Genomic DNA, 26947 nt, shown 5'->3' with positions numbered 1-26947 from the left:
GGATTATCTTAAATAATAATTGGGAGGAACGTAGTCGCAACTGATCAACTAACTGAAAACTAAACATTCTTGTCAGGCAATCTTGCAAGAATGTCTATCAAAAGACAATTTACGAATTCCAACAACTTTCTCTCGATAAACTTGGTGATTGCGTAAAGTGCAAGACAAGCGCCACCACCAGTATCTCTTGCATTTCTCACCACTTGCACTCCGCCAATGATCCAATGCACTTGCAAACTTTTGAGCAACATCAGTTTTCATCAAACACTCCTCCTTGGTGGATCGAAAAGTGCAGCCTAATCTCCCAGTCGAGCCAAGATGCGTCTTGAGTACAGATCTCTGAGTGACGATGCTGGATTCAACCTGGACAAGCTGTTTCAGCGCCAGAACTGCTTCATCGAAGTCAATCCGGGGAAAGTGATCCTGCCGAAGAAGTATGATGAGATTGGCGAGTCCATTTTGGACCTTTCTGTGCGCGAAGATGACATCTTCCTCATTTCCTACCCGAGAACAGGTTGTGAATAATTGAAAAAATCCATTTGAGAGTCGCTTTTTGCCGCGCGTTGTTTGTGTGTTTATCATTTCAGAGAAAATCACTCGTGGTTGAAGTGTTTGTGAGTGAATACATTGTATAAAATTGAATTAGCAAATTGTGCTCCGAACAATTAAGAGAAATTGAAATGAAAAATTACAATTTAAAAGTGTTGTTGTTGGGATGCAAATTGAAAAATGCGGGCAATTACTTCGCCAGGAGATAAACTGTTGATTAGAATTTAATCCATAAAGCATTTTATTTTTATTGCTAAAAAAGACTTGAGAGCTACATATAAAAATCATGGTCATTAAAATAGGATAAACCTTGTACTAAAATTGAAGTGAATAACAATGTTTTATTCTGCAAGTGAAGCAATGAATATCGGGAAGAAATAGAAAAATATTTCCGAATGCTTTTTCACGGCATGAATTTGAGAAAAAGAAAACCAAACGGAGACTTTTGATAACGTGCTTTTACAGCACAATAAAGCTAATACATTTGCGATAGAACTTTTATTTGCATCAGTAGACTATGAAACATGAAAATTCAATAAATGCACTAATTTTCCTGATCATGATTGTGTGATTGATAAATTGAGTAAAGCGGCGTTTTATTGCTGTAACTTTTTTCTTCTACTCATGCCAATTTTTTCTCAGGTTCAACTTGGGCGCAAGAAATGGTGTGGCTTCTTGGCAATAATATGGATTTCGCTGGCGCCGCGAGGATGCAGGCTCTGAGAGCTCCTCTGCTGGAATTGTCGGCGATCTTCTCGGAGGATCACACGGAATGGCTCAAGTGAGTGCAGTAGATTAAGGAAATCATTATTCATAGTGGCGAATAATCGTCAGATCTGAGTCACATCGCAAGAATTGCAAAATTACCCATTATGCGCAATGGAGAAAAAACTAGTCTACCCACTCTTGCATCTCTCAGCAATTTCTTCTTTTATAATTAGAAAGTGATCTTTACTAATGATAATTTCGTAATACGAGATGTCTCAATCCGATGTACATTTTTTCTTTACATAAAGCGATCAGCATGCAATCACGCCACTTTTCATAATTATACTTTATCACTGTGCACGATGTGATGGATTGGAATTCCATTTCATCGAGGATTGCCATTTCTTTATTTTCCCTCCAAATAGCAAGTCCATTGGGAATTCCGTGAACTGCGTGGACAACTTGCCGAGCCCGCGCTTCATCAAGACGCACTTGCCGTGGCAATTGCTGCCTCGCCAGCTGGAGGCCAAGAAGCCCAAGATCATTTACGTCGCGCGCAATCCTAAGGACCTGTGCGTGTCCTACTACTACTACTGCACGCTCATCCACGGCCTGAACGGCACCTTCGAGGAGTTCTGCGACTACTTCCTGTCCAGCAGGACGCCCATCGGCTCCGTCTGGGAGCACGTGATGGAGTTCTGGAAGCGACGCAACGAGCCCAACATTCTCTTCCTCAAGTACGAGGACATGAAGCTGGATTTGCCGGGGACAATTTGGAAGTGTGCCGAATTCATGGGAGTGGCTCACAAGATGACCCAGGACAGTGTCGAGAAGATGGCCTCGTACTTGATGTTCGAGAAGATGCAGAACAATCCCGCAGTGAATCTGGAGCCGATCCTCAATGCCGATCAGCCGGCTGATAAGAATGACAACCGGAAAATTAGATTCATCCGAAAGGGGTAAGTGTGAAATGAGCTCACAGTAGTTTATTTAGAGATTCATTGCATTTTCGTCTGTGCAGAAAAATTGGAGATTGGCAAAACTACATGGATTCTCGCTTATCGGAGAAGTTCGATAAGTGGATTGAGAAACATACCCAAGGAACAGGATTGGATTTTATCTACGAATGATTGCAATTCAACACTTTGATGAGATATTTTTTCGCCTAATAACATAAGGACTGGGACGGTTTGTAGTGCAAATAGAGTATTTAGCGATTTAATGCTATATATTAAGCTTAAAATGTATTTTTCATAAATTTTTTTCTGGAATAAACGTGAAAGAAGAAAAACATTGAAAGTCGGTTACATTTGAGTTACTCGATGTTCTATATTTATGGCACTTTGCCATAAAACTATACGAAAGGAAAACATAGAACTACGCAAGATGACAACTACAAAAGTGTAAATAAAAAGCTGAAAGTGAAGGCGTTCGTGCAATTTTTCCAATTTTTTCTAGGAAATCCCGTGAAAAAGGTAAGAGAAAGCACTCGTATCGCTGCTGTAGTGTACTTAGAAGCTCTATAATTGAGAATATTGAATGAAGTATCTGCTATAGCTGCATAAATAACAATGATTAATTTTCTTTGAAAGGTGTTTGGGAAGAGACCTCTCTTTGGGGGATTTCTTTGGGGGCATTCTTGTAGATTTTCTGTAATATTTTCACTCTGTGAATTCGTATGGTACTTTGGATAACAAGATAGCATGTCCTTGTATGACGGTCACCATGATTCTCAGCACCGTATGCTCTCACGCAGTAGCTCGCTTGAGAATCACATCCAGCCGCCTGCGGAGTTGTCCGGAAACGCTCAGATGGCGTCTCCATCGCAAAACAGCCCCATGGGCGTCAGCTCGACGGCGAGCGCAGCGCCCACACAGTCCAGCACCAAAGCCAGCTCTGGCTCCGACAATGCCACTGGACAGGTAAGGGTGAGTTTATCCGGGAGTGCGCGCCACGAGCTCATCTACCCGCGCTTCCAGATCCTCACGAAGCCCCGACTGCAGGAGCTCGTGAGAGAGATCGATCCCACCGAGCAGCTGGACGAGGAGGTGGAGGAGCTCCTCTTGCAGATAGCAGACGATTTCGTCGAGAACACAGTCACTGCCGCGTGTCTCCTGGCCAAGCACAGAAAGGTCTCCAAAGTGGAGGTGAAGGACGTCCAGTTGCATTTGGGTGAGTCGCGTCAGCCAAACTCCTCCGTCGGCTGCACAGTAACTGCCATTGTCTGTTTGCAGAGCGCAACTGGAACATGTGGATTCCAGGCTTCGGCACGGACGAGCTGAGGCCGTACAAGAGGGCAACGGTGACGGAGGCGCACAAGCAGAGACTAGCGCTTATTAAGAAGGCAATCAAGAAATACTGAGGATAGATGAATTCAGCCCTTTTGGCACGATAGGCGATGAAAAGTCCCCATGAAGATCCGTATAACTATTAAATAAATCATTGAATGTTTCTCAAATTCACTACTTCACCGGCCATCATTGCGAAACAGGTGAAAATAGGTCACACAAGATTTTTTTTTTATTATGATTTCAATATCTCATAAAATGATTACATTGCCTGTACTGTTCATTAGTTCGCTCATACTATATTCAATTCAATAATGTTACTGCGCAAAGTGGTTCCAGAAGAACAAGCTAATACAATAACTGAGATTACTCGTCCTTCTTCGTTGTCTCTGACTTGGACGACTCCTTCGACTCTCGGTCTCGTTCCCTCGGTTCGCGGGATCGCCTGCAAAATGCACCACTATAGAATCAAAGGCAAATACAGAAGATAAGGCGAAGAATACGCACGAGTCGCTCCTGTGAGATTTTTCGGATCTTTCAGACTTGGCAAACACCGGCGACACCTTCTCATTGACCGTGGACAAGATTGCGTAGTAATCATTGCACCTCTTCTGCGTACTGTTCAGAATCTGCTCCGTGTCGGTCAATTTGCGATTCACGCTGCGAAGGTCAGACGACAGATCCTTTATCTTGTTATTCGCCTTGGAATTCGATGCCTGCAGTTCGGCAATCTGCTTCCTCATGTCAACCAGGAGCTTCTCAGTGTCCTCAAGCGCCTTCTCCGAGCGTGACATTTGTCCCAGCATTTTCTCCACATCAACAATCCCACCATTGTGCATGACAAACCCTAAAAAAGGAAAGAAACCCGTCAGGAAATATGCTTGTGAGTAAAGAATGAAGATTTACCACTTGATTCCTGTCCCACAGTAACTTCCTCTGCAGCTTCTGTCTTCACTCTCTTGAGCGGCGGCTCGTCGGTTGAGTTGAGAGACTTGAGAACATCTCTGAACACCGGCAAGTACATCTTGTTTCCCTTAATAACATCGTCAGTCAGTGTATCCTCCAAATTCTCCTGCTTCACCACTTCTTCTGTCGTCTCCGACTTTTCCTCCTTCACCTGATCCGTGAGTTTCCTGGAAGGCATAAACATTTTTATAATTCCCTGTCAATGATCTCACATTCAAAATCATATTACCTATATTGGAGGGAATCTCGGGAAATAGTTTTTCCCACAAGCTTTCGGATCTGCGCGCGCGAGAGATCCAATCCCAATGTGTGAAAGAGATCTTCAACGTCCTTCTCATAAATGTAACCACAGTGGCTCTGGTCAAAGTACACAAAAGAGAGCAACAAGTCAGGAGAGGCAGTGTAGAATTTCTGGCGATCCTTCTCACGCTTCCTCTTCTCGCCAGACTTCACGGACACACTGTCATCATCCGAATCATCGTAGTGTTTAGAGCGCTCGGATTTATCACGATCAGACTTCTTGTTCTTGGACTCATCATCGTCCTTGTCCTTCTCTTTAGCCTCCTTGTCGTCAGACGACTTCTTGGACGACTCCTTGGCACTCTCCTTTGCCGGACTGTCCTCAATTGTCACGGTGTCGATCTTCTTATCATCCTTCTTCACATCCGCATCCTTGTTCTTCTCCGGCACCAAATTGAGAGCCTTGTAGATGTTGAAGCCAAAGTCTCGCATCATCATCTCGTTGAACAACTCCGCAAAGAGGGAAACTTCAAATGTGTGCTCCTTCGTGTCCTCCGGACGATAGTCCAACAGCACAGACAGAGACATTATTGTACAATCGAATTTCCCACCCTTTGCCTGCTTCGAGGGATGTACAATGATCTGCGGTGATTCGGGAAGCGTGTACTTTTTCTCCAGAGCTTGCTTCTCACGTTCGTCCAGTGGTTTCTTCTCCACCTTCTTAGGCTTCTCCTCTGGAGGCTTTTCATTCGCCTTTGAACCTCCCACCTCATCAATCACTACCATATCTGCCATGTCACTCTCATTGAACAATGTATCTTCGGCCTCTTGCGAGCATTCTCTCTTCTTAGCGATCTCCCCCTTCTTCTCAGTTTGTGTTTGAACTCCTCCAGCCTGCTCGGATTCCTCAGTTTCCATCTTTTCTTCAGAATTCGTCACCTTCTCACTTTGCACAGCATCTTCACCCTCAGGTTGCTCCGCGTTTTTGGAATTCTCTACCTTCTCAGCATTTTCTACATCTTCCGCTTGTTCCTCAGCTCCCAATACCTGTTCCGATTCCTTGGTCTTCTCCACCTCCATTGGTTCTTCATTCTCCTTCAGTGCTTCAACTACTTCGGATTCTTCGGTTACCTCTTTTCCCTCAGACACCGCCACTTTTTCGGCCTCATTCGCCTCTGTTTCCATCTCAACCTTCAGAGCCTTTGCCAGGCGCAGCGCAAGTTGAGATTTAAGACCTACGAAATACATGAGATAAATTAAAATATTTTGAATCCAACTGGGAATTTATAAACTCCTAAATACAAGTGTTAAGTTTGATCTTACAGAGAGCATATCATTTTCTTTCCCCGCCACTTTTACATACCTTCTAATTCTAACCCTTCTGAGCTACTATCTTCTACTTCCGTACCTTTAGCCGAAATATTTCTAGCAGACAATTCATCTCTCAACTCCTGAATCTTCATGGTCTTCGGATCCAGATTGGAGTGATGCGTGGGTTCTTGTTCAGGCACTACATCAGCCTCAGCAGTTTCATCCTAGAGAGCAAAGAGTGCACATTAGAAGCGTGATAAATAATATTATCGAAATCTGGAGAACAAGGAAGATTACAAAACGATCCAATACAGCTAAATCCGCGCCTGATTGTCTCGTAAAGAAAATTATAATCGCACATAAAATCAAATGATTAGAGAATGGTGAGATATTTAAAATAGAAAAAAAAATTAATAAATCATTGCCTAAGAGATAAATTAGGACTTGGCCATTCACGCAAAGGACAATCCGGCAGACATTCAGGGTGCAGTTGGATCACCATCATCTTCACGCATTCAAGCACACTTGTCTAAGATTTTCATACTAACTATCAAGTTATTACTTAATTTTGACCCATGATAAACCCTCTTTGGAAGAATTTATCCGTTGATCAACAAGAGTTCGTGGGTGAATGATGATAAATGATTTGTGAATTTATCAACGTAACACGAAGTAATGTGGTAGAAAACTTATTAGATAGAATATGGAGAATTTGCTGTGCCTTTTCTGTTGCTACTGCACCATCGTCCGCCACAGTCTGCTCCTCCGGCTGCTTCTCACTGGCTGCTGGCACTTGGGCGGCGGCTTCGGTGGCCTTCTCGTTCGACGACTCTTCGGCAGCACTCTTCTCCTCCTTCACCGCATCCGCACTCTCTGCGCGCTCCTTCGCGGCATCATCATCAGGAGACTCCGCCTTAGGAACAACAACCCCTGCATCAACACCCGAAGTAGCCAAGGATTCACCATCGGACGGCAAATCGTCCTCCTGCAGCAGGATACGATCCAAGGTGTGCCTATATTTCCCATGAAGGGCGTCCCACTCGAGACGCGTCGGAATACACGATCGGACATCTGGCAGAAAAATGACGACCGTTTCAATTCGTGGCGGAACAATGCGTCCTTTCTGCACAACCTCGCCACGTCGATAGTATAGCTCCACGAAACGGTACCTGTGTATGACACATGGAGAATATTATGTGAAAAAAACAGCGAACAATCAACTGTTGGCATTTTCATTGTGAGCTAAACACTCACTCACATGCTCATTCGCGCGGTCACATCAAACGTACGTCCATCCACACATTCAACAATTGTATCACATCTCTGATACGCGTTATTTCAAGTGAAAGAGGGTTAATAGACTTCTAAAGTATAATATTATATGGCACCTAAAATTACCCAAAATGTATATGCAATTTACACTATAAATTCAACAATTAATCCATTATATTCTAAGACATAGATAAACACTCCAAATACTCGATGAATATTGTTCCTCATTGCTCTTACTCACCTTTCTCATTCTCTTTTCTATACTCTCTAAAAGTCTCTACCTCATATAAAAAAACACTCGATAAATTCCTTTATCAAACCAAAAGCATTTTTGGAATGGAAGAGCTATAGGTGTTGCGCAAAATTAGGTAGTTTCTAGAGAGGAATGCTCACAAAGAAGAACTCACCATTGGGTGCAGTTGGACAAGTCAATGCCGGTCAAGCTCTTGCAATTGCGAATGGCAGTGCGAATGAGAACGGACACATCCGACTGGGGACTCTCTCCATCCATGGAAGGACTCCAGGGACCGCCAATTGCCATTGCTTCATTCTTTCCGCGCACGCCAACCAAGAAATTGATGAGTCTCGACGGATGCACAACATCACGATCATCATCCTTCTCCTTATCCTCCGCCATTGTGATGCATTTGCTGTACATTTCGTCAATCGGAGGACATCCCATTAGCATGACCTGGAGAAGAGAGCAGCAGTGAGTACAGCGATTCGTATTCGTGAGACAAGACAGCAAATCTTACCTTTGCCGAGAAGAGATAGTCCACATCCGCCGGTTCTGCTGGCAATTCCCCGCACACCACGGGCTCCACATCTTTGTTCATGATGTGAAAAGAGCACGGCTTGTGAATGGAGAAGGGCGCATTGGGTGGAAATGCGTCAGACCACTTAACATTCGTGTAGAAGAAGTCCGATGGAATATAGAGGTTGTTGTATCTTCTCTTCAGCGCCAGAACGTCTGCCTCCTTGACAGTGAGACAGACTCGCGGCACTTGCACCATGTAGCGCGGAATGACGCGAGTGCGCTTCTTTCTGGGCGGTGACGACCTCCTGGGAGGACTCCTTTCGCGCCTCTCCGGCGTGGAGTCCCTCCTCTCGCGGTATCTCTCCTTTTCGCGAGAGTGACGACGACGCCTCTTCTCGTCCTCCTGGAACGAAGCGTGACATATAAGAACCACCGTCAACAATCTGGATTCCACACACTCACCTCGTGTCGTGTGTCAGACTCGCGGAGACGCGGATCTCGCGAGCTGGTGCTGTGTCGATCGGAGATGCGTGGCGGCGAGGGTGTCGCACGTCGACTGCGACTCATATTCCTGCTATAATTAGATCCGTTCTCTGACGGCGAGCCAGAGCTGTACGATGAAGATTTGTGGGTTATGGACATCATTGATCTATTCTGGGATTGCATCGAGGAGCTTCCGGTGGTCGAGACCACTTGCACTCGAGTGGCGTTCCACTTGAAGGGCATCTTCTGGTTGTATGTCACCTCCACGAGCACTCGATCGCCCACTTTGGGGAAGCATCCCTTCGCGCAGACGTTCTTGTTGAAGAACACCTCCTTGTCGATAAACCCAATGTCGCCCTGCATCTTCGTCACCACTCCGATGCCGTTGAACACGCCATGAGACTTGGCCAAGGAAGCCGGCGTCTGTCCCAAAGGCAGCGTTTGCTGGCTGTGCTGTGTGCCCGCGGGCTGCTGACTGAAAGCGATGGGATTAAGCGTTCTGGACGTGGGATAACTCACGGACTGCGTGAAGATCTGGTTGGTCGGCAGCTGACTCGCGAGAGAGCCGCTAATCTGTGAGATCAGGGAGAGGTTTTGTTGCTGCTGTCCTCCCTGCTGCTGCGCCATTGCTATATTGGTGTTGTACACCGGCTGGTTCTGTGCATAAGTCACCAGCGCCTGATTCGCCAAGCCCAAGTGAGTCTGCAGGTTGGAAATTTGCTGACCGGCTTGGTTGATGGAATTACGCTGCCATGGCGGCGGTGGTGGACATGAGGGCGTCTTCTGGCCGTCGTATGACATCCTCTACGCGCAATTCACTCACTTGATCACTTTGCACAGGTGTACCAAGACTTCTTCCGCACTCTGATGAACAAGTAACACTCGAAAACTCCGGTAATTGCAATAAAACTCTCCTTGAAAAACTCGACAAACAAATGCGAAAATCACTGCAAAAAACTCCGAATCATGGCAGCCAAATCCGGCACATGGCAACCCCTTTCGGCTTCGAAAAACATCGCAAGATCATATGACACGCGAAGTCGAAGTCACGGGATCCATCTCAGTTTCTCTTCAGATTTCCTCAATTTCTCGTGATTTTCCTGAGCAGCAGCTGCAATGAGGACTCTGGTGAAGTGCCTTCTCCTGGTGTTTTGCGCCAATGTGGCGTTCGGCTTCGAAGGAGTGCCTCTACTCCTCTGGGGCAGCACTCAAGGGTGAGTCCTCGTTTTTTCCCACTTTATCTTTTCACTTTTCATGGCCTCTCGTCGTTTCCCAGGAAAACCTTGAGCCCTCCAGCCATCAACTCCCTGGCCAGTGGCAACATCCTGACTGATAATATCGTGAGCTCCCAGTACACGGTGGTTTTCGTTGGAGACAAACTCAGCCCCGAGGCCTTGAATGAGTGTGGCGAGAAGAATTGCTTCCCGTATCTCGAGAATGTGCAGCAGAAGACATACTTCGCCAATGTGGAAAATCCCATTGGACTCTTGGCCACTGTTGGCGACGACCGGAAGACAGAGTGGGTGAATGCGGGTCACAAGTTGACTCCACAGGCTGGAAAGATCACTTTTGTCACCCTCACTCCGGGAGACTTCAATACCCAGGATGCCGAGATAGCTCAAGCGGTGAAGGAGATCGAGGCCACGGGCGAGAATAACGCCGTCTTCGTCTACACAGCCCAACACAATGATGTGGCCGAGGAGAGCATCACCGCCCGCAGGATCAAGAGAGAGACCACGAACAAGCAGGACGAGGCAACGGACGAACCCTTCGTCTTCTTCCGCGACAACGAGACGTACATTATTTCCTACAGCACCATCAGCTTCGAGGCTCCTCAGGCGTCTCCCATGGTGCTGAACTTCACCTCAGCCACTGTGGCGCGTCTCAATGACAGCGAGGACTCCGGATTTGCTCTGAACCTGGTCGGCGAGGGTCCGCAGTTGACGTTCGAGATTCACGGCCTGCACGGGCGCTGGTGGGTCGAGAAGCTGATCTATGACGAGAAGGAGTTCTACCTCAACACCTACATCGGAACTCACATTGGTTTCTCCTTCGCTTGCACCCCCACATCGATCTTCATATCGAAGGACGAAGTGCAGACCAACCAGTTCAACCGGCTGCACATCACCAGACTTCAGCTGGAGCCGCGCTTCAGCACGGACGCCACTGAGCCGTTTAATGGCTTCAGCGAGCCCTGGGACTGCGTGGGATTCATCAGTCCCGGCATCATGGGAGGACTCTTCGTCGCCATTCTCCTGCTGGTCATCCTGGCGGCGGGACTCTCCTGGATCATGGAGATTCGCACCATGGATCGCTTCGACGATATCAAGGGCAAGACAATAACTATCAATGTTAACGAGTAAGAAGCCTTAAATTTCAGGCAGTGCACGAGAAATATTCTTGTTGCTAGTATTTCGTGAAAAAAGACGAATGTTGTTCATGTAAAGAAATTCGATAAATAATAAAATCTTAGTTGGCTTTTAAAAGTTCTAAATTTCTCTTAAGAGTTTCGGCTATAATAAAAATATCGCCAGAAATTTTTCTGCGTGCAGTTGGTATTTCTGGCCAAACGTCACAAAATCTCCTCATCTGTGCTCCTCGCCTCCATTTTGGAAAATTGGCTTTTGCCAATTTTATTTTTGGCTTTTCCGACTCAAATAGACCACCCCTAGCTGCGTCGGTTGGGTAGCGCTGCGCCCCCAACTCTCATCTCTCATTTAGTGTACACGTGAAGTTCCTTAGTGCTCCGCATAGAAGGATATTTGGGTTCAATTTGAACATAATTTCTTCTGTCTTGTGGTGGAAAAATCATGGCTTTCTAAAATGTCTCCAATCAAAGTAACTGGTTTAACTCCGTGTGGAGGAATTTTCCACTTCGTCTGGGTGAATTGCGAGGGGGTGTTTCTGAGGGATGGAGAAGAAGGCAAATATTCGTGTGACGCATCTGGTCCCCAAGGGGCCAGCGTCTGAGTGCAAGAAGCAAGGTAAGATGGCGCGCTGACGCCCTCCACACACACATTCCCGCGCTCTATTTATATCACGATGGGATGACTCGCTGTTTGTCACCTCCGCAGACGCAAGCAGCAAGCAGTGGCCGAGGAATTCACGGCGACGTGAGCCCAATGGTTACGCAGGATCGAAGGATCCGACACGCGCAAGAGTCCCGAATGGGCATCAGCAGAGAATTGACAAGAAGCCACCCCGTGGGCGAGGCAGCCAAGCATCGAGTGAGCCGCAAGGCACTGGCAAGGGTGGCGACCTGGCGTCATCTGGATCCGGCGCCGGACTAGCAGGGGAGGAGGAGGACCCCGTGGCCCAATATGAGTTGAATTCAGTCTTCTTGCCCGGCAGCAAGAAGCAAAACCTCAATCACCTGCTGAACTTCCACTACGCGCCGCGCAAGGTGAACTCCTTCACGATAGTGCGCGAGTTCAAGGGCAAGTCTTGGGGCGGAAAGCGGATGCACTTCAGTAAGGAGCAATTTCTTCAGGCCAAGTAAGATTTCGGGTTGCAAAAGTGGTTTTTCCCGGTTCAATCTCACCGTTCGGTGTTTTTTTACAGTTGCCAGTTTGTGGTGAAGTCTTCTGGAGAGTATGGAGTGCATCGCGGATGCCCGGACACGTTGGTGAAGTGGGATCAGATTGAGCAGATTATAATCCACAGCAATGAGGACGCGCAGTGCCCCATTTGCCTGTACGCGCCAGTGGCTGGGAAAATGACACGCTGCGGCCACGTTTACTGTTGGGCTTGCATTCTCCACTATCTTGCCCTGTCCGACAAATCCTGGCGCAAGTGTCCCATCTGCTACGAGCCTGTCTACGTGGCGGACCTGAAGAGCGCTGTAGCCAACTATCATCACGAATTCAAGACGGAGGAAGTCGTCACGCTGAAGCTGATGAAGCGCAAGAAGGGATCCCTCAATGTGGTGGAAGCCTCGAAGGACTGCTTGGATTCCGATCCACTCCCGCATTTATTCGAGTCCAGAGATGCAATCGTGCACTCGAAGCTGATTGTGGCAGACATTGAGGAGGTGCTCTCGATTGTGGATCATGAGCAGCGCGAATTACTTCAGCAAATGGAAATTGATGGACCCGATGGACTCAATTGTCCTGAGACGATGTTCATTCAGCAGGCTCTGGACCTGCTGTCAGAACGCAAAGCAGTCCTCAATCAGCTGCAGGACGCAAAGGAGGAAAGCGAGTCCTCGTCACAAGCTGAAGATGCCGAAGCGATTGCCAACGACTCTTCAGACTACTTCTACTTCTATCAGGCGATCGACGGCCAGAACCTCTATTTGCACACCATCAACAATCGCATGATCCAGGCGCAGTTTGGGGAGCTTCACAAAGGCCCCGAGACACTCAGTGGCCGCATTGTGCAGAAGGACAGCTTCACAATGGAAGAGACTCTGCGAAAGCGGCTAAAGTATCTGCAGCATCTGCCCATGACTTGTCAATTCGATGTGGTGGAAATTGTCTTTGACACACCCATCGTCTCGCCGGAGATCATGAAGACCTTCGATGAAGAACTTAAGTCGCGCGCTAAGAATCGCAAAGTGCGCGCCCGGGAGGAGAAAATCCGAGAGATAAAGATCAATGAGGTGTACGATCGGCAGATGGGAAAGTTGCTGAGTCAGCCAGTGGACATTAATATTGAATCCCCGAAGGATTTCCCTCTCGTGAGTAATGTTAATTGTGAATTTTAGGTCTGGGAAGTCACTTAACTATCTTTTCTCGATATCTAGTATGGAGGTTTGACCGAGAGGCCGCTGGAGATGAACGAGAGTCCTGTTGAGAACAAGCAAGGACCGTCATTTGCAAAGGTATTTGCAAGTTCTCGACTTTATCTCAGCAATCTAATGCACTTTCTTGGCTTGCAGATGCTCTCTAGTCCATCTGAGGGGGCATTCTGGCCAAGTCTGATGGATAAGAAGGCTTCTGTAGTCGTGGAGTCGCCCTGGAGTAAAAGCCCATCGACTGGAGATGTTGATGGCGAGACGAGTGTTCCGGACTTCCGACGCGCCTTCAGCAGCGACATGGCAGTGGCAATGGAGAAGGCGGAAGCCTCTAGGAAGGAGTGTGAGAGCAAGAAGGCGTCTCACGGGAAGGGAAAGAAAAAGCAGCAAATGGTGCTTTTCTCAACCGACATGAACTTCAAGAGGAATTAGTTGTACTTCTTTATCTTATCGCAAAATTACCCAATGTATGAAATATCCAGTCCTGAAGTATCTTTATTTCGCAAAACCTCTCTCACGGGATAAGGTACAGTAGATGCGTTCTTATTCAATGTGTGTGTAATGGATTAAAGGGCATTAAAGACCATAAAAAAAGTTAATAGTCGGTGTTATTGAAGGAGAAGTCAATGATCTCGGCCAGACAGCGGCCAAACTCCTCGAGGATCATCTTTTCGGTGAGCAGGAAGGGCACGCTGGACTTCTGGCAGTCGTCCGCCTGGGCGATCATGCACTGAATGGAGGCCTCCACGACGTCGGGTGTCATGAAGTTGCACGCTTGCTTGCGTGGCGAGCACTCGGGCTCCAGCTCCTGGCTCTGGCGTTTCGTCCCCGCCGTCGGTGTGCTGTCGTCCCGCGGGAAGTAGCCCTCGACGTTGCGACAGCCGAAGCACTTGCAGTTGTTCGAACACGAGATCTTCGCCTCGTAGCACTCGCAGTAGTTCTTGAGGCAGCCGGAGCGTTTGCAGTTGCAGCCTTTGTTGTGCTGTCGCCGGATGGCGTCCTCCTCATTGAACTTGCCAATCTTTGGCCGGAAGGCGTTAGGATTGCGATCCAGACACAGTCGGATGGCCTTCTGGCGATCCTCCTCGTGCTCCAGGCTGTTGTAGCACTCCTTGCAGTTGCAGTTCTTGCAGAACTCCCCATTGGCGAAACACTCGCAGTAGAGCTTGAGACATTGCGAGCGCGTGCAGTTGCAAGGTCGCCTCTTGCCCGTGTCGTGCAGCCCGCCGCCCTCCAGCAGCTTCTCGATGTCGATCTTCTCCTTCACCTCCACCTTGCGCTCCGTGATAATGGGCTTGTTGCTGAAGTTGCGCACGTTTGTCACCGTTGTGTTGGAGCCGGGCGAGTGACCCGTCTTGCTGGTGAACACGTGCACGGGAAAACTCTTGGAGTTGTTGGACACACTCGAGTTGAGGATGGTGGGCTCCGGAAAGACCACCTTCAGCTTGTCCTTGTCCAGCACAATCTTCGACATCGGCACAGGATGGGCCGCTCTCTGGCCAGATCCAGATGGCGATCCCTTCGTCTCGAGCGTGTACTTGGTGGTGTTGGTCTTTGTGGGCGACGTGGCCACGTAGAAGCACTGCCCGTTTTTGCTCTGAATCACCAGCTTCGGCGGAGGACCAGATCCCGGAGAGGTTGAGGAGCGACTGTCTTCCACCTGCGCACAGGAAAAGGAAATAAGTCATTTCCACTTGCAAAGTAGAAGCTTTGCAGGCAATTACTCACCTTCACCTTCTGGGGATGCGCAATAACAATCTTCTGCAGCGATTGCTGCTGCGTCTTTGGGTTGATCACCCTCACCACTTGCACCTTGTTGGGCACATTGATAGACTTCATGGCAGGACTCCTCTGGGCTTGCGACGAGGACGCTCCAATGTTCAAGATGTTGGGAGAATTCACCACCATCTGCTTCTGCCCGCCCATGTCGATGAACGTCCCACTCAGCTTCGACGTGGACACTGAACTGGGTGATGCCTTCACGATAATCCTCTGGGCAGAGTTGGAGCCCAAGGTCTTGATCCGCGAGAGGTAGGATGGCGAGGCCGAGGACACGAGCTTAAACTGTTGCGCCTGTGAGGGCGATATTGTCACGATCTTCTTCCCGCCAGACTGCAGGGCGATCTTCTGGCCCAGCTGTCCACCGGACGTCGCCACACGCGGAGACGCCGCGATGGTGATGGGTGTGATGGGAGACCCGCTGACGGAACCGCTCACTGACTTCGAGACAATAGTCACTTGCTTCCCCATCAGCTTCTGCACCTGTGACGCAATGGCCGTGTTTCGAGATGTCGGGAGGGACTTCAGCTGTAACGGAATGCCTCCTCCTCCGCTCGACGGCTTGATGCACACGATGTTCTTCACGGGAAGGTCGCCCGTGATGACCTGCGATGTGGAAGCTTCCTCCTTCTCCTCATCGCCACTCGGCAGGATGTCCACGGTCTCCTCTTCCAATTCTTCCGTCTCCGAGTAGATCAGCTCCTCAATTTGCTCATTTTCGTCCGAATTGTCCATTTTTCACACTCCCTCGCACCTCCTCAGAAGTTTTTCGACGAAGAGCACGATTATTTCAAAAGCCAAGCTCGCAGGAAAAAATAAGCATCCACTTGAAGTTGGCTTCGCATCGCACGTGACGTCACGACGAAAAAATTCTTCGTTCAGTGTTGGAAGGCGCTTTCTAGCACTTTCCACGTAACCTCAACCTTGTTTATTTCTTCATAACTTTTATAAAAAAGACCATAACTGCAAGGAAATCACGAAAACATTGATTAATAATCCTCGCATTGATGGATATCATGCTAAATCTGTACTCACATATGAAAATCATCATCACGAAGCCAATCATCATCCACACCCAGCACTTGCAAGCGCGCTTCGAATGCTCCTTCAGCTTTTCCGATTTGGTCTTAAGGGAGCCGAAATTGCTCTCCGTGAGACTTGTGGACTTCTTCACAGTCTCAACGTCATTCTTGATTATCCTATTGGCGGTCTGTGTTTGCTCCTTCAAGTTGCTGGTCAGTGAGATCATGTTCTCCGCTATCTTCTCCTGAATGTCCGCAAAGTGCTTCATTGCCTTTCCCATGTCATCTCCGGTGCCTCCGCTCCCAGGGACCCTCTGTCGCACACCCGATTCGCCGCCCAGTAAATCCTTTCGCAGTTCTTTGAAGTAATTGGCATTGTGGACTTGCTTGATCTCTTTGAAAACTGCATGAACATCTTGTGATGGATCCTTTTCTTTGCGGATAATTTTCTGGGGCTCCTGGTAATTGACTAGCTTCTTCAACTCGCCACAGCGACTTCGGTATTCCTCTATAACTCTATTGTCTGGTCTCCTGGAAAGTGAGAGGGTTGAAGAAGATGTACAGGAGAAAACATCCACTGGACTCACATCAAATCCTCCTCTTCCAGTTCCTCTATCAGAATGTCGATGGATTTTATGTATTTCTTTAGGCGCCAGTCTCCACTGTCCGTCTTGGCCATCTCCTCACAATGCGCTATGAGACTGCGAAGATTCAGTTCCGATCTAGACGACATGGCTCAACAGCTTTGTAAATACACACTTTCTCGAGAGAGAGAGAGAGAGAAATTTTACTCGCTAAACTGCTAGAATCCCGGATGACGGCTTCGAAGCGTGTGCTAATTTCGAGTACTAAACACATTCCCATTTAGTACAACTTCGAGCCGGCGCCAATTTTGAAGCACTCAAAAGAAGGGTCAAATTCTGCTACTTCAATTTTATTATTTCTTGTTTAAGTTACATTTCCCTTTTGGTGATATTATGTTAATTACATTATTGAAAATACAGGGTATAATTCTAATGTTGTTTTGCATACTTTTCTTCACAAAAGATTCTCTTTTGAATTCCCTGGTTTGTTTTAATGGATATGGACTATCATTTGCATTCTTTGCAATGCCATCCTCGTCAATTAACAGTCACTAATTGGAATAATCTACAGCAAAAGGTCAATTATTGCAAATTAAATCAAAAAGTCTTTTGAATCCATCAGTATTTCAAGTCATGAGTAAAATTTTAAAAGTCTAATTTAAAGTGTTTCTTCTCACATGTCTTTTAAATAAAGCAAGCACTATTTTACATAACTTTGTCTCTCAAAATGAATACTTTGTGCATACGAAATTCAAGCAATTTCAATTATATTGATTTGTCATCATGTCAACAACTTTTTATAATTCATTTACTTTGCTCACATTCATTAGAATTTTCCAAATATTGCTTTCTGGTTATGATTTTCTTCATTTTTTCCTATACAGACACAATAACTTCATGTCCAATTTCCATTAATCCTTTCAAATATGCTTCTTAATATGGTAATCATGCTCTCTTCTGCTCTTGCGGATTGAATTCGTTTGTTCTCCTTCTCAAATTGATGATAAAGTATTCTCAAAAATATATTATTGTAAATGACATTATCAGACTTAGTAGCATCCCATTAAAATATCCTAAACTCTCATTCCATCTCTGCTTATGACAGCGCTTTTTGGGGGGTACAAATAAATTCTTGAATGTAATAAATAATATTCTGTTCTACTAAGAATATTTCGGTGTTTGATGTATAATTTCAATTATAGATTTCTTCCTTGGTGGGAACTTTTTTTTCTTCTTCTTCTTCTCAAAAGAATGACAGTGAATGGGAGAAAATTTTGTGGTAATTTCTCTATAATTTCGTTGATTTCTTCTCTTTAACCCTTCTCAGATTGAAAATAAACTGTGCAGAAGTTAATCCATTTTTTCTGTCTTTGCATGGTGTTATAGGAAAAGTAACATTTATGTCATTTAGTAGCTACTTTTAACTGTATATCTCACCTTTCCTATCTCTTATCTCCATTCTTTCTCTTTATCAATTCTTCTGATTAAACATAACACAAAGTATACTCATTAAGTCGTAAATAGCAAGAATTACTTTTGTATGTTTTTTTCTCTTTATTTCCTAGCTCTTTTCATCTTTATTTATAAAATTCTTCACTTGTTAATTCCTAAATACCTACACTATTCTTTTACATTACATATATTACTTTACTTTTCAATAAATAACTCAATTTATTAGAATCACCCGAAAACGCGACGAGAACGCGACGCGACCAAATTGTTTCATCAATTTGGTTTAATAAGGTACGTACGATTTTTTTATAATCTACCTAATCACATTGCACTTTTCTGAGAAAAAAAGTCCCTCTAGTGGTTTTTCTTTTTGTTTTTAAGTGCAATATGATTATTTATTCAAAGAAATGTACTTCCACGACGAACAAGTACATTTGTATCAACAAAAATTCCTTCAACAAAAATACATTAATCACATTTTCTTTTCTTGTATTACAAATTTATTGTTACATTTTCACTTTCTTCTAGTTTCTTCTTTTTTGTATCTCTTTTTTCTTGCAATGCCCTGAAAAACAAGACATCATAATGTGATGAAATTTGCTTATTTTGCTTTTACACTCTTTGTATGGATATATAAAATGAATTTGCTCCTTCTTCTTCTTCGTGGGATTATCTCTTTTTTTTGTCTTGTTTCATAATAATGTATTTTGTAGAGAAATTTTTGTCTCAGTCGATAAAACCGACGCGGTGGATTTGGGGACGAATCCATAAGACGACCGACGCTAAAACCGACGATAACGTGTGCGATACGCGACGATTACAGTAAATACGTATATAAAAAACGAAATCCCCTGAATTTGTTCATTTAGAAATTCTTTTCACGCGACATTTTTCTTTTTCCATTTTAACATTCAAATAAAATTGATCAATCGACATTTTTCAACGCTATAAAATTATAAATCTTTTATCTCCGCGTAAATTAAATTACACCCTTCATACAATATATAATCACCATAGAAAATAATTCACTATCAATTTTTCCAGTTTTTCATGCATTATTAAATCTTATGACGTGTGTTTTCATCAATTAGTGGTAATTACTATTAAGATACAATTTCATTTATGTATAACCTAGTTAAATATAGAAATTTTTAATCTTCTTTCTTTATTTTTTTTAATACCTATCGTTTCTCCTCTTCATCATCATTACTATGCGACTGAAACATTGGCTCCTTTCACTTTTACATCCCTTTCCTCTCACGGTCTGGCTTAATCTCTCTTTTTTTTTAGAAAATAAATTAAAGTGTTAAATAAACAATAAAAAAGCAACTTAGATTTTTGGAAAAATAAGCTTCTCACAATAATTTTTTTTTATTTTAAGCATTAAAAAAAGAATTTGCACAACTTCTGTGTTCAAAAAGTGAACAATCTTAAATTTCTAGGTAAATCAAAGACGAGATCTCAAAGTGAGATTCTCTATTGTAAGAAGTAAAGTTCCAAATATTTTTCTGCACAATATTTATACGCTGAAGATTGGACTGAGAGTTAACGATTCCCATAAATCTCTGCTTTAGTAAACAATAAGACTTTTTGAACACAGCAACACACAAATTCTCATACTTTGATCATTCTAGAATATCAATCAGTATTATCTATTTTGTGAAATTCCAGTTTCAGTCTTAATTACTCGACAAATTAAGTGGTTACACAACAAGGTCACAAAAATCTACATCAAGTGTTTTCTCTGAATGGCACATAAAATGTGAATATCTGCATTGTCTATGTTTTGTTAAATATCATTTGGATTCCTCTTCTCTTGCTGCTGATCATCAATTGACAAATGAGACTAATATTTAAAAAAAAAATTATAACGCTACATGACAGCAATTAGAGCAGTGTAATTTCATCCAAAAGAAAAAGCATCAATGTTTCAGTTCGTAGATTAATTTTTACAAAAAAAAATAAACACATACTTCGTAAATTCATTAAAGGTAAGCAAAAAATGACTTTCAAAATTTGAAAAAATCTACCTTATCTTCCTAAAAATCATCTCTAAATCAAACATATCCTTATCACAATGTTACGAATTCTTATAGAAAGAAAAAAAATATCTATCCCAAACCGCTGACTACAAAATAGCAGTTTGGGAAAAATTTAGACATAGGAAAAAAATATAAGAAAAATTTCTGCAACTCTACCCATTTCTTCACATAGTGCCTACATTTTATGTTACTCTAAGTCATACATACAGTTTTTTTTGCATAATCACGCAACATTACACGGTACAAATATTTGAGTAAATAATCTTGCGAGAACAAATTGAAAAGAAAAAAAATTAAGATATAATTTCTAAATATTGATCAATTGAGGTTATATTCCTACATTATGCACTTCTAATCAATTTTCTTCTTTTAAAAAACATTAAATTCGAAAGTATTCGTGTATATTGGGAAGGACTCAACAGGAATCAGGAACTTGGAAAGGAAATATGATTAGAAATTTATATAAATGGTCGATATTATTCAAAAGTATAAGTCAATTGTTGTCTATACCTTGTTATACATCTTAATCGTATGTTTAGATATGAATATTTCTTCTCTTCTCCCCCACATGCTTAAGAAAGTGATTTATATCTTCTTACTAACGTTACTGTGTATTTCTTCACCACTATTGTTTACGGTGTTTCTGCTCTAATACTCTTTTATTCCACTCTTCTAAACAGTTGCATACGAAAGTGACGGTAGATTGAATCGTAAAAGGAATTCTTTTTTTCCCATTCGGAAAAAATGTGGTAATTATAATTTCACATATCTCTCTATCTCTCTCTCTCTCTCTTCAATTTACTTCATCTTCAAATGACCAAGAAAATAAATAGTGGTATTTATTTACTTATCACAAAAAGTTATTGATTCAATTAGTTTCTTTTTTCCTCTGCATTTATTACAGCGTTTTCCTACTGCAATCAAAATGATATACTCTCCTCTCCTTCCATTAACTAGTTGTGAGAACAAAAAGTCATCCATTGCAAGGACTCTCACCAGCAGTGTAGGTGCAGTCTTGTGCCAGTTCACACTATCATCAATTCTCACCGGAGGAAATTCCCCGCAAATATTTAATGTACTGCCATTACCTCGTTAGATGTCATACATTGTGCTGAGACGCTCGGCCAGTTGTGGGGGAAATTGATCGACGAATCGTCTCCAGTTCTCCTCGCCTACCTGAGTCTTGAAGCCCGAGAGTATCTGAGAGCATTAAGAGCATCATTTAGTGAGAGATCCACAAAATACTCCCCATCAGATCCTCTTCAATGTCATCATTTTTCTTACCTTTTGAAGCATTTCATGTAAGTCACTCTTTGGACTTACCCATGATGCGGCTGCATCACAGAAGAAGATAAAGTCCGGGACAACGCCAACGGGATTTACGGTTATCATTTGACACATGCCTCTAAAAGCAGAATCCTTCTCCTCATTGTCACGTATATTGCGTAGGGAGGTGCACCTGATTTGGTTACAAGAGAGACAAATGGAGTTAGTTTTGATCATTCTCAGTACCTTGCAAAATATCTACACTTATACATTATGCCATTGTTGCGACAAATATTGCAATAATTGCTTTGAATATGTATAGTAAAGACATCAATAAAAGAAACAAGTCCAAAACATTAGCCATAGTATACCAAATACAACACAATATATATATATATAATAAAAGACACCAACATTATCTTATCGCATATTCAACATTTCGTCTCCATCTGGCAGAATTTCAATTTATACTTGATTACAACTTGATCTTCTCAATATAGCGATAAACTATGTATAAATGTACTGATTGTAGGAAATATAAATGATATCATGTATTAAACAACATACTCATTCAGCTTTACCGTCAGTGGTTATGTGTCACACAGTAATTAAATGTATATTAAATAATTCAACGTCATGTAATGCTCAATTATTATTTAACAGAAATTATACAATAATTATATATTCAAAATGATTGCAATATAAATGTTCTATCTCCGCTTATATTTGTCGTTGTCACCTTTGAAACACATCGAATTAACTGTGCAAGGATTATAGAAAGTTCAAATAGTAAGAACCAATTGTGTTGTAATAAATATACAAATGGCGATAAAAATGTTCATCTTAATAAACTGTATAGATAATATATCATTAATCAAACAAAGGATAGATTGAAGTGAATGGAAAACAAGAAGTATAGATATTTTTTTTATGTTCAAAAAGTCAAATGCAATTTATAAATATAATAATGTAAAAATATCAAAATTTGGATACCTTCAACTCGTGTCAATATGTAGATTATAATAAGTGAAACGAGAGATGATTCAAAAGAAAGGACAAACCTGAGGACGTAAGAGGATTGGAAAGCAATACAGGATGATGAAGGAGGCAATTTTGACCAGGGCAGTAAGAAAACTTAAACACATATTCCATAGAAAAAATATGGCGATGAAGGAAAGTGGGGGAAATTAGTGGGAGACAAATTTTTTTTAAAAAAATAATCATCATATAGAAAGTATAGAATAAATAATAATAATAATAAAAAGGATTTGTTACACACCACTGCCGAACAAACTGTTGTAATAAAGGAGCCACATCAAGGGGGCACACTAAACCTAGACGACCGATTGTTATAGCTAAAAACAAACAGAAAAAAGAAAAAAATATACGTAACAAATGACAAAGAAAACAAATTATAGGCGTGTATTGAAATGATACCAAAATTGACTCATATTTGATAATTGTTTAACGTTTCTCTTCTTTTCATTTCTTTGATAATATTCTCTGTTATTTTTTTTTATATGTAGAACAACAACTCTTCTCAAGGTGTATGATAAAATAATTGCCTTCATGATTAATGACTTGATACAAAAGCAAAGGAGGAAAAAATGTTGCTCTCACAGTGATTCCTCAATTGAAAAAACACCACACACAGGTAATAACAATGTGAAGTAAAAATTCTACAAGTATTTACTTTGGAAATTGTCATCAATATATACTCTGTTATGAAGTTATGATAGAAAGTGAGATAACGAAAAAGCAGATAATCAAATAAGTGGTTCTCTCAAATATAAGGCAATTTTTGTTATTCTCTCATTAGCTCATAATTAGTTTCTCAAGATATATATATGTATATATATATAGAAAATTATATAACGTAAATCAAGTTTCAACTTTTAGAAGCATTTTCACTTTTCATCATGAAATTATGCACCATCAAAGTGTTGTACCTGTATTTTCCAAAAGAGTTTTCGTTGTGTTGGGACGATTGATGATGGCAATCAACTGGTTGAGAACTAGAGGGATGTATAATCGTGTTTCGGCGCCTGCAAGCATCAAAAGCACATTTGTTATCAGGTTCGCCCAGACACAATTCACTTTTCTCTTACCCAGTTTAATGCTAATCTCTCCAATTGCCCAAATGGCATTGTTGCACACAGATATGCATTCTGGATTGAGATTTTGTCCGAGAATTGGCAAAAAGTCAGGAATGTAGCGAGCCACGTGTTGGAAGCAAGCCTTTGTTAAGTCACCCAGGAGAGCAAACGATGACTGTCGCACCTCGGGCATAATGTCTTGCATGCACTGGAACAGCAACTCCATGATGTTGCTGTTCACCACCAGCGACTCAATGTGCCCGTCCAGGCCCTCTGCCAGGCCCGACAGCAGATCCAGTGCCACAATCATGAACTCCTTGTCAGGCTGTTCGTAGTGTCCGGGACTCGCTGTGTTCGCCATGTCTTGATTGATGGTTTGCTGTATCAGTGAAATACAGCGCTTGTAGACGGGTTCGCAGTATGGCAAGAAACCCGATTGGAGAGCCGTAGCGACACTGGATAGACACTGCGCAAAAGATAAATTCCCATTGCATAAACAACCAATCTGCTCCCTCCCACCAAAGACTCAAGTGCGTACCTCCAACAGAGGGAACAAATCCTTGTCCTCGTCTTTCAGCATGTTCCACTTGTGGATCAGGGGCGGCATCAACATGTTGATGTAATCTTGTTTGTTCAGATGGTGGCCCACAGAATCCGCCAACGTACCAATGGCATCATAGAGAATAAGCAAGTTTTTGTGCTGAAAATGTAATAATATGCCATGAAGACACTCGCAAATGATGAATAATAGGGGACAATATACATCCCCCCATACAATATTCAGGCAAGTTATAGCACGAGGAAGAACACCTTCAAGGACTACCAACAGATATTACTCAGCACTCTTCTCAGAATTGGCTCATAAAGTAAATAATAAAGTTCTCAGAGAATGGACAATGAAATGCCTTACCTGGTATTTTGAGAAGGCAAAGACGAGAGTCTTGAGGATGAAACTGAGATAGGGCACCAATTCAGTACACGCCTCTTCCTCGAGAGTCGCAAATGCCGAGCAAGCCGCCTCCTGCACACGCTTATTAGCATCCAGGATCCTCTTGAGGAGCTCCTCCATCAGTGGCTTCAAATACTGGTCGTGATTCGGCTGCACCACCACCCAATTGGCATACCTGGAGAGCGTCCAGCACGTGATGGAGCGCACGAGAGCCTTCTTGTCCGACAGGCAAGATATCAAGTAGGGAATCAGCTCGGGCAGATGCGGCACCATTCCCTGCATGCAGCCCTCCGCGATTGCCCCCAGCGCCAGTATTCCACTCTCCTTGATCTCCCATTGCTGGTGAAAGAGGATCTCATTGAGAATTGGATACAGGATGGGCAGACACTCCTCACGAAACACATTGGCCAGCACATCCAGCGCCGCTGCGCTGCACTTCCTCAGATTCCATTCTGAGAGCGAATTATCATCATCCATGCCATCGTCATCGTCGTCATTGTCCCCATTCTCGTCGCTCGATGACTTTAGTGTGTGCGTGCGCGACTTGTGGAAACGCGGGCGGATGTCTTCCTCGCGATCCGGTATCATTTCGTCCTCCTCCACGTCCCCCTTCAGCAGGATGATGTCAATGTCGGAGTAGCGCATGCCACGAATGAGAATTGGGGCTAGGCGTGGCAAGTGCGGTCCAAGAACATCCTTGCAGATGTTCTGCTCCGCCAGGGACAGCCAGAACTCAGACGCCTCGAGGGCGACGCTGTCGTCCTGGTCCTGGCTGCGCTGCAGCATGTACTCGATGATTTGGTTCATGTATGGCATGAGACGATCCATTCGCACCTCCAGCAGCATACACAGCGCCCTGCACACGTTCTTGCGCACCTCGTGGTCCTCGTCTGACGACAGACGGAAGAGACTCTCGATGAACGCGTCAATGTGCAGCATCAGCACCTGCGTCCTGTGGATGATGAACTGATTGATGCACGCAATGGCGTGGGAGCGAATCTTGGGACTCGAGTGCTGGAAGAATTGCAGGAATTTCGGGATCAGCACATTGAGGGGACGATTGAGGTCCGGACTGTCCAGTCCCTCGGCCGAGTCCTCGCAGATTTTCTGCAACGCCCCAAAGGCGCCCTCACACACATTGTGATCCTGCGAGTCCAGCATGTCGCACAGCATAGGAAGGAGATTCGGCCAATTCATTAGGCCGCCCTTGCTAGCGATGGTCGTAATCAGGATGCCCACAGTCGCCCGGATCAGGGGCGACGGGTCGCCCACGGCCATCAGGCATTCCTGCTTGATGTAGTCGATGATCTCCGACTGAAGGTTCGTGCCGATGTGTCGAATGTTGTTCTTGAGAATCAATCCACTCAGTGACCTCGTTGGCTCATCCTCGCTTTTCAGCTTGGTCAGCACGTAGATCAGGTAGTTGTTGAAGTCGGGATATTGGTTCAACTCTTCCAATTTCTGAAAGAACGTCGAAGGGAGTTTCAGAGATGAAAACACAGTTATGCCCGATAAATATCAGCAATACACTATCAAAGGCCATGAATAAACAATTATTGGCATTTGCATATTGATTTTCTAGCGAAATCCACGCAAAGGAGGAAACCAGCGAAACGCAGAAAGTCTTGCTAAATTGTGAAATGTTCCATTTTGCAAAAAAAAAACCAAATTTCGTGTAAACACATGTAAGAAGACCATCATGGACGACGAGCATTTCTCACGCATTTGCAACCACTCCGCTTAACCCACAAAAATCGACCTAGAATGGCCATTTGGTCTGAATTTAGATGAGGGACTATCTATTTTTTGCACCCTCCTCACGCAGAGGGGCGCAAATAGGGCGAAAATTCACAATCGCGCGTGTTGTGGCGCGGTGGAAATGGAAAAATCAATAAATTCTTTACCCTCTGAACGGCTTGTTGTATCTCTGTGTCTGGCGACTGCGACTCCTTCAGCAGGTTGAGAATTTGCTGGAGACCCTCTGGCTGCGGCTCCCACGTCATCGTGCTTGCCGGTCCTTTGATCGCCCTCGGTCGCTGATGAACTTTTCACTCTAGATGCGACAGAACTGCGTTTATCCGCATAAAATTTCTCGAAATTTTCGCCTTTTCATTCGACGACGAACGGGGGTACCGCACTTTGATTGCGTTGCTCGCCTATCAACGTGCACCGCACTTTGTTTCACACCACTTTTTCACCAATTCGGCAACTTCTCCCCGCTTTCACCACTCACTGAACTGCAATTTACACTTTACTGGCAACTTTTCGACAATTTTCACACACTTCCTCAGCCTTTTTGCACGATTATTGTGTAATTGAAATTCCTTTTCCGACTTTTCCACTCCGCCATCAATTGTCGCTCAAATTTCTTCTTCTTCTTCTTCTTCTTTCTCCCACTGTCCGTCGCTCTTTTAGACGACAATTTTACTGGGCTAAGTAATCAAATAA

At 43.8% G+C, this 26947-nt stretch overlaps 8 protein-coding genes across 14 annotated transcripts; 4 read left to right on the top strand and 4 right to left on the bottom strand.

Moving 5' to 3' along the window:
• The first annotated feature begins 318 nt into the window (after window positions 1-318).
• On the top strand, window positions 319-2550 carry LOC132258655 (luciferin sulfotransferase-like). The gene is made up of 4 exons (XM_059756054.1): window positions 319-514; window positions 1192-1330; window positions 1683-2216; window positions 2279-2550. Exons 1-4 carry the CDS (start codon window positions 319-321, stop codon window positions 2385-2387), a joined length of 978 nt encoding a protein of 325 aa, XP_059612037.1. The 3' UTR covers window positions 2388-2550.
• A 72-nt stretch (window positions 2551-2622) lies between these two features.
• LOC132258671 (transcription initiation factor TFIID subunit 12) lies at window positions 2623-3628 on the top strand. 6 transcript variants are annotated; one of them, XM_059756123.1, is made up of 3 exons: window positions 2623-2732; window positions 3017-3429; window positions 3492-3628. In XM_059756123.1, exons 2-3 carry the CDS (start codon window positions 3069-3071, stop codon window positions 3617-3619), a joined length of 489 nt encoding a protein of 162 aa, XP_059612106.1. In that variant the 5' UTR covers window positions 2623-2732; window positions 3017-3068; the 3' UTR covers window positions 3620-3628. The 6 variants fall into 6 exon arrangements, with proteins under 6 accessions (XP_059612106.1, XP_059612071.1, XP_059612061.1 ...); XM_059756088.1 differs by having other exon boundaries at window positions 2850-3429; XM_059756097.1 differs by having other exon boundaries at window positions 2630-2732; window positions 2994-3429.
• A 127-nt stretch (window positions 3629-3755) lies between these two features.
• On the bottom strand, window positions 3756-9559 carry LOC132258615 (cell division cycle and apoptosis regulator protein 1-like). 2 transcript variants are annotated; one of them, XM_059755997.1, is made up of 9 exons: window positions 8554-9559; window positions 8090-8494; window positions 7742-8025; window positions 6784-7231; window positions 6115-6286; window positions 4741-5986; window positions 4452-4678; window positions 4053-4392; window positions 3756-3990 (listed from the first exon to the last, which is right to left on the bottom strand). In XM_059755997.1, the coding sequence occupies exons 1-9, from the start codon at window positions 9373-9375 to the stop codon at window positions 3912-3914; spliced, it is 4023 nt and encodes a 1340-aa protein (XP_059611980.1). In that variant the 5' UTR covers window positions 9376-9559; the 3' UTR covers window positions 3756-3911. The 2 variants fall into 2 exon arrangements, with proteins under 2 accessions (XP_059611980.1, XP_059611989.1); XM_059756006.1 differs by having other exon boundaries at window positions 6160-6286.
• A 37-nt stretch (window positions 9560-9596) lies between these two features.
• LOC132258645 (V-type proton ATPase subunit S1) lies at window positions 9597-11060 on the top strand. The gene is made up of 2 exons (XM_059756043.1): window positions 9597-9788; window positions 9851-11060. Exons 1-2 carry the CDS (start codon window positions 9691-9693, stop codon window positions 10935-10937), a joined length of 1185 nt encoding a protein of 394 aa, XP_059612026.1. The 5' UTR covers window positions 9597-9690; the 3' UTR covers window positions 10938-11060.
• Window positions 11061-11134: 74 nt separating this feature from the next.
• On the top strand, window positions 11135-13908 carry LOC132258628 (E3 ubiquitin-protein ligase RNF10). The gene is made up of 5 exons (XM_059756020.1): window positions 11135-11558; window positions 11649-12069; window positions 12136-13252; window positions 13319-13396; window positions 13454-13908. The coding sequence occupies exons 1-5, from the start codon at window positions 11486-11488 to the stop codon at window positions 13739-13741; spliced, it is 1977 nt and encodes a 658-aa protein (XP_059612003.1). The 5' UTR covers window positions 11135-11485; the 3' UTR covers window positions 13742-13908.
• Window positions 13902-15824, bottom strand: LOC132258635 (protein lin-54 homolog). The gene is made up of 2 exons (XM_059756031.1): window positions 15038-15824; window positions 13902-14969 (listed from the first exon to the last, which is right to left on the bottom strand). The coding sequence occupies exons 1-2, from the start codon at window positions 15821-15823 to the stop codon at window positions 13905-13907; spliced, it is 1851 nt and encodes a 616-aa protein (XP_059612014.1). The 5' UTR covers window position 15824; the 3' UTR covers window positions 13902-13904.
• A 106-nt stretch (window positions 15825-15930) lies between these two features.
• LOC132258662 (vesicle transport protein USE1) lies at window positions 15931-16879 on the bottom strand. The gene is made up of 3 exons (XM_059756067.1): window positions 16698-16879; window positions 16124-16641; window positions 15931-16051 (listed from the first exon to the last, which is right to left on the bottom strand). The coding sequence occupies exons 1-3, from the start codon at window positions 16841-16843 to the stop codon at window positions 16017-16019; spliced, it is 699 nt and encodes a 232-aa protein (XP_059612050.1). The 5' UTR covers window positions 16844-16879; the 3' UTR covers window positions 15931-16016.
• A 155-nt stretch (window positions 16880-17034) lies between these two features.
• On the bottom strand, window positions 17035-26928 carry LOC132257501 (transportin-1). Its single transcript, XM_059754476.1, has 8 exons — window positions 26404-26928; window positions 24461-25960; window positions 24089-24250; window positions 23563-24016; window positions 23404-23499; window positions 22734-22809; window positions 21473-21647; window positions 17035-21388 (listed from the first exon to the last, which is right to left on the bottom strand). Exons 1-8 carry the CDS (start codon window positions 26500-26502, stop codon window positions 21281-21283), a joined length of 2670 nt encoding a protein of 889 aa, XP_059610459.1. The 5' UTR covers window positions 26503-26928; the 3' UTR covers window positions 17035-21280.
• Between the last annotated feature and the right edge of the window lie 19 nt (window positions 26929-26947).

The sequence above is a fragment of the Phlebotomus argentipes genome, unplaced genomic scaffold (assembly GCF_947086385.1).
Source record: "Phlebotomus argentipes unplaced genomic scaffold, Phlebotomus argentipes genome assembly contig_6, whole genome shotgun sequence".
Taxonomy (NCBI): domain Eukaryota; kingdom Metazoa; phylum Arthropoda; class Insecta; order Diptera; family Psychodidae; genus Phlebotomus; species Phlebotomus argentipes.
This window is presented reverse-complemented; position numbering and strand designations above follow the sequence as displayed.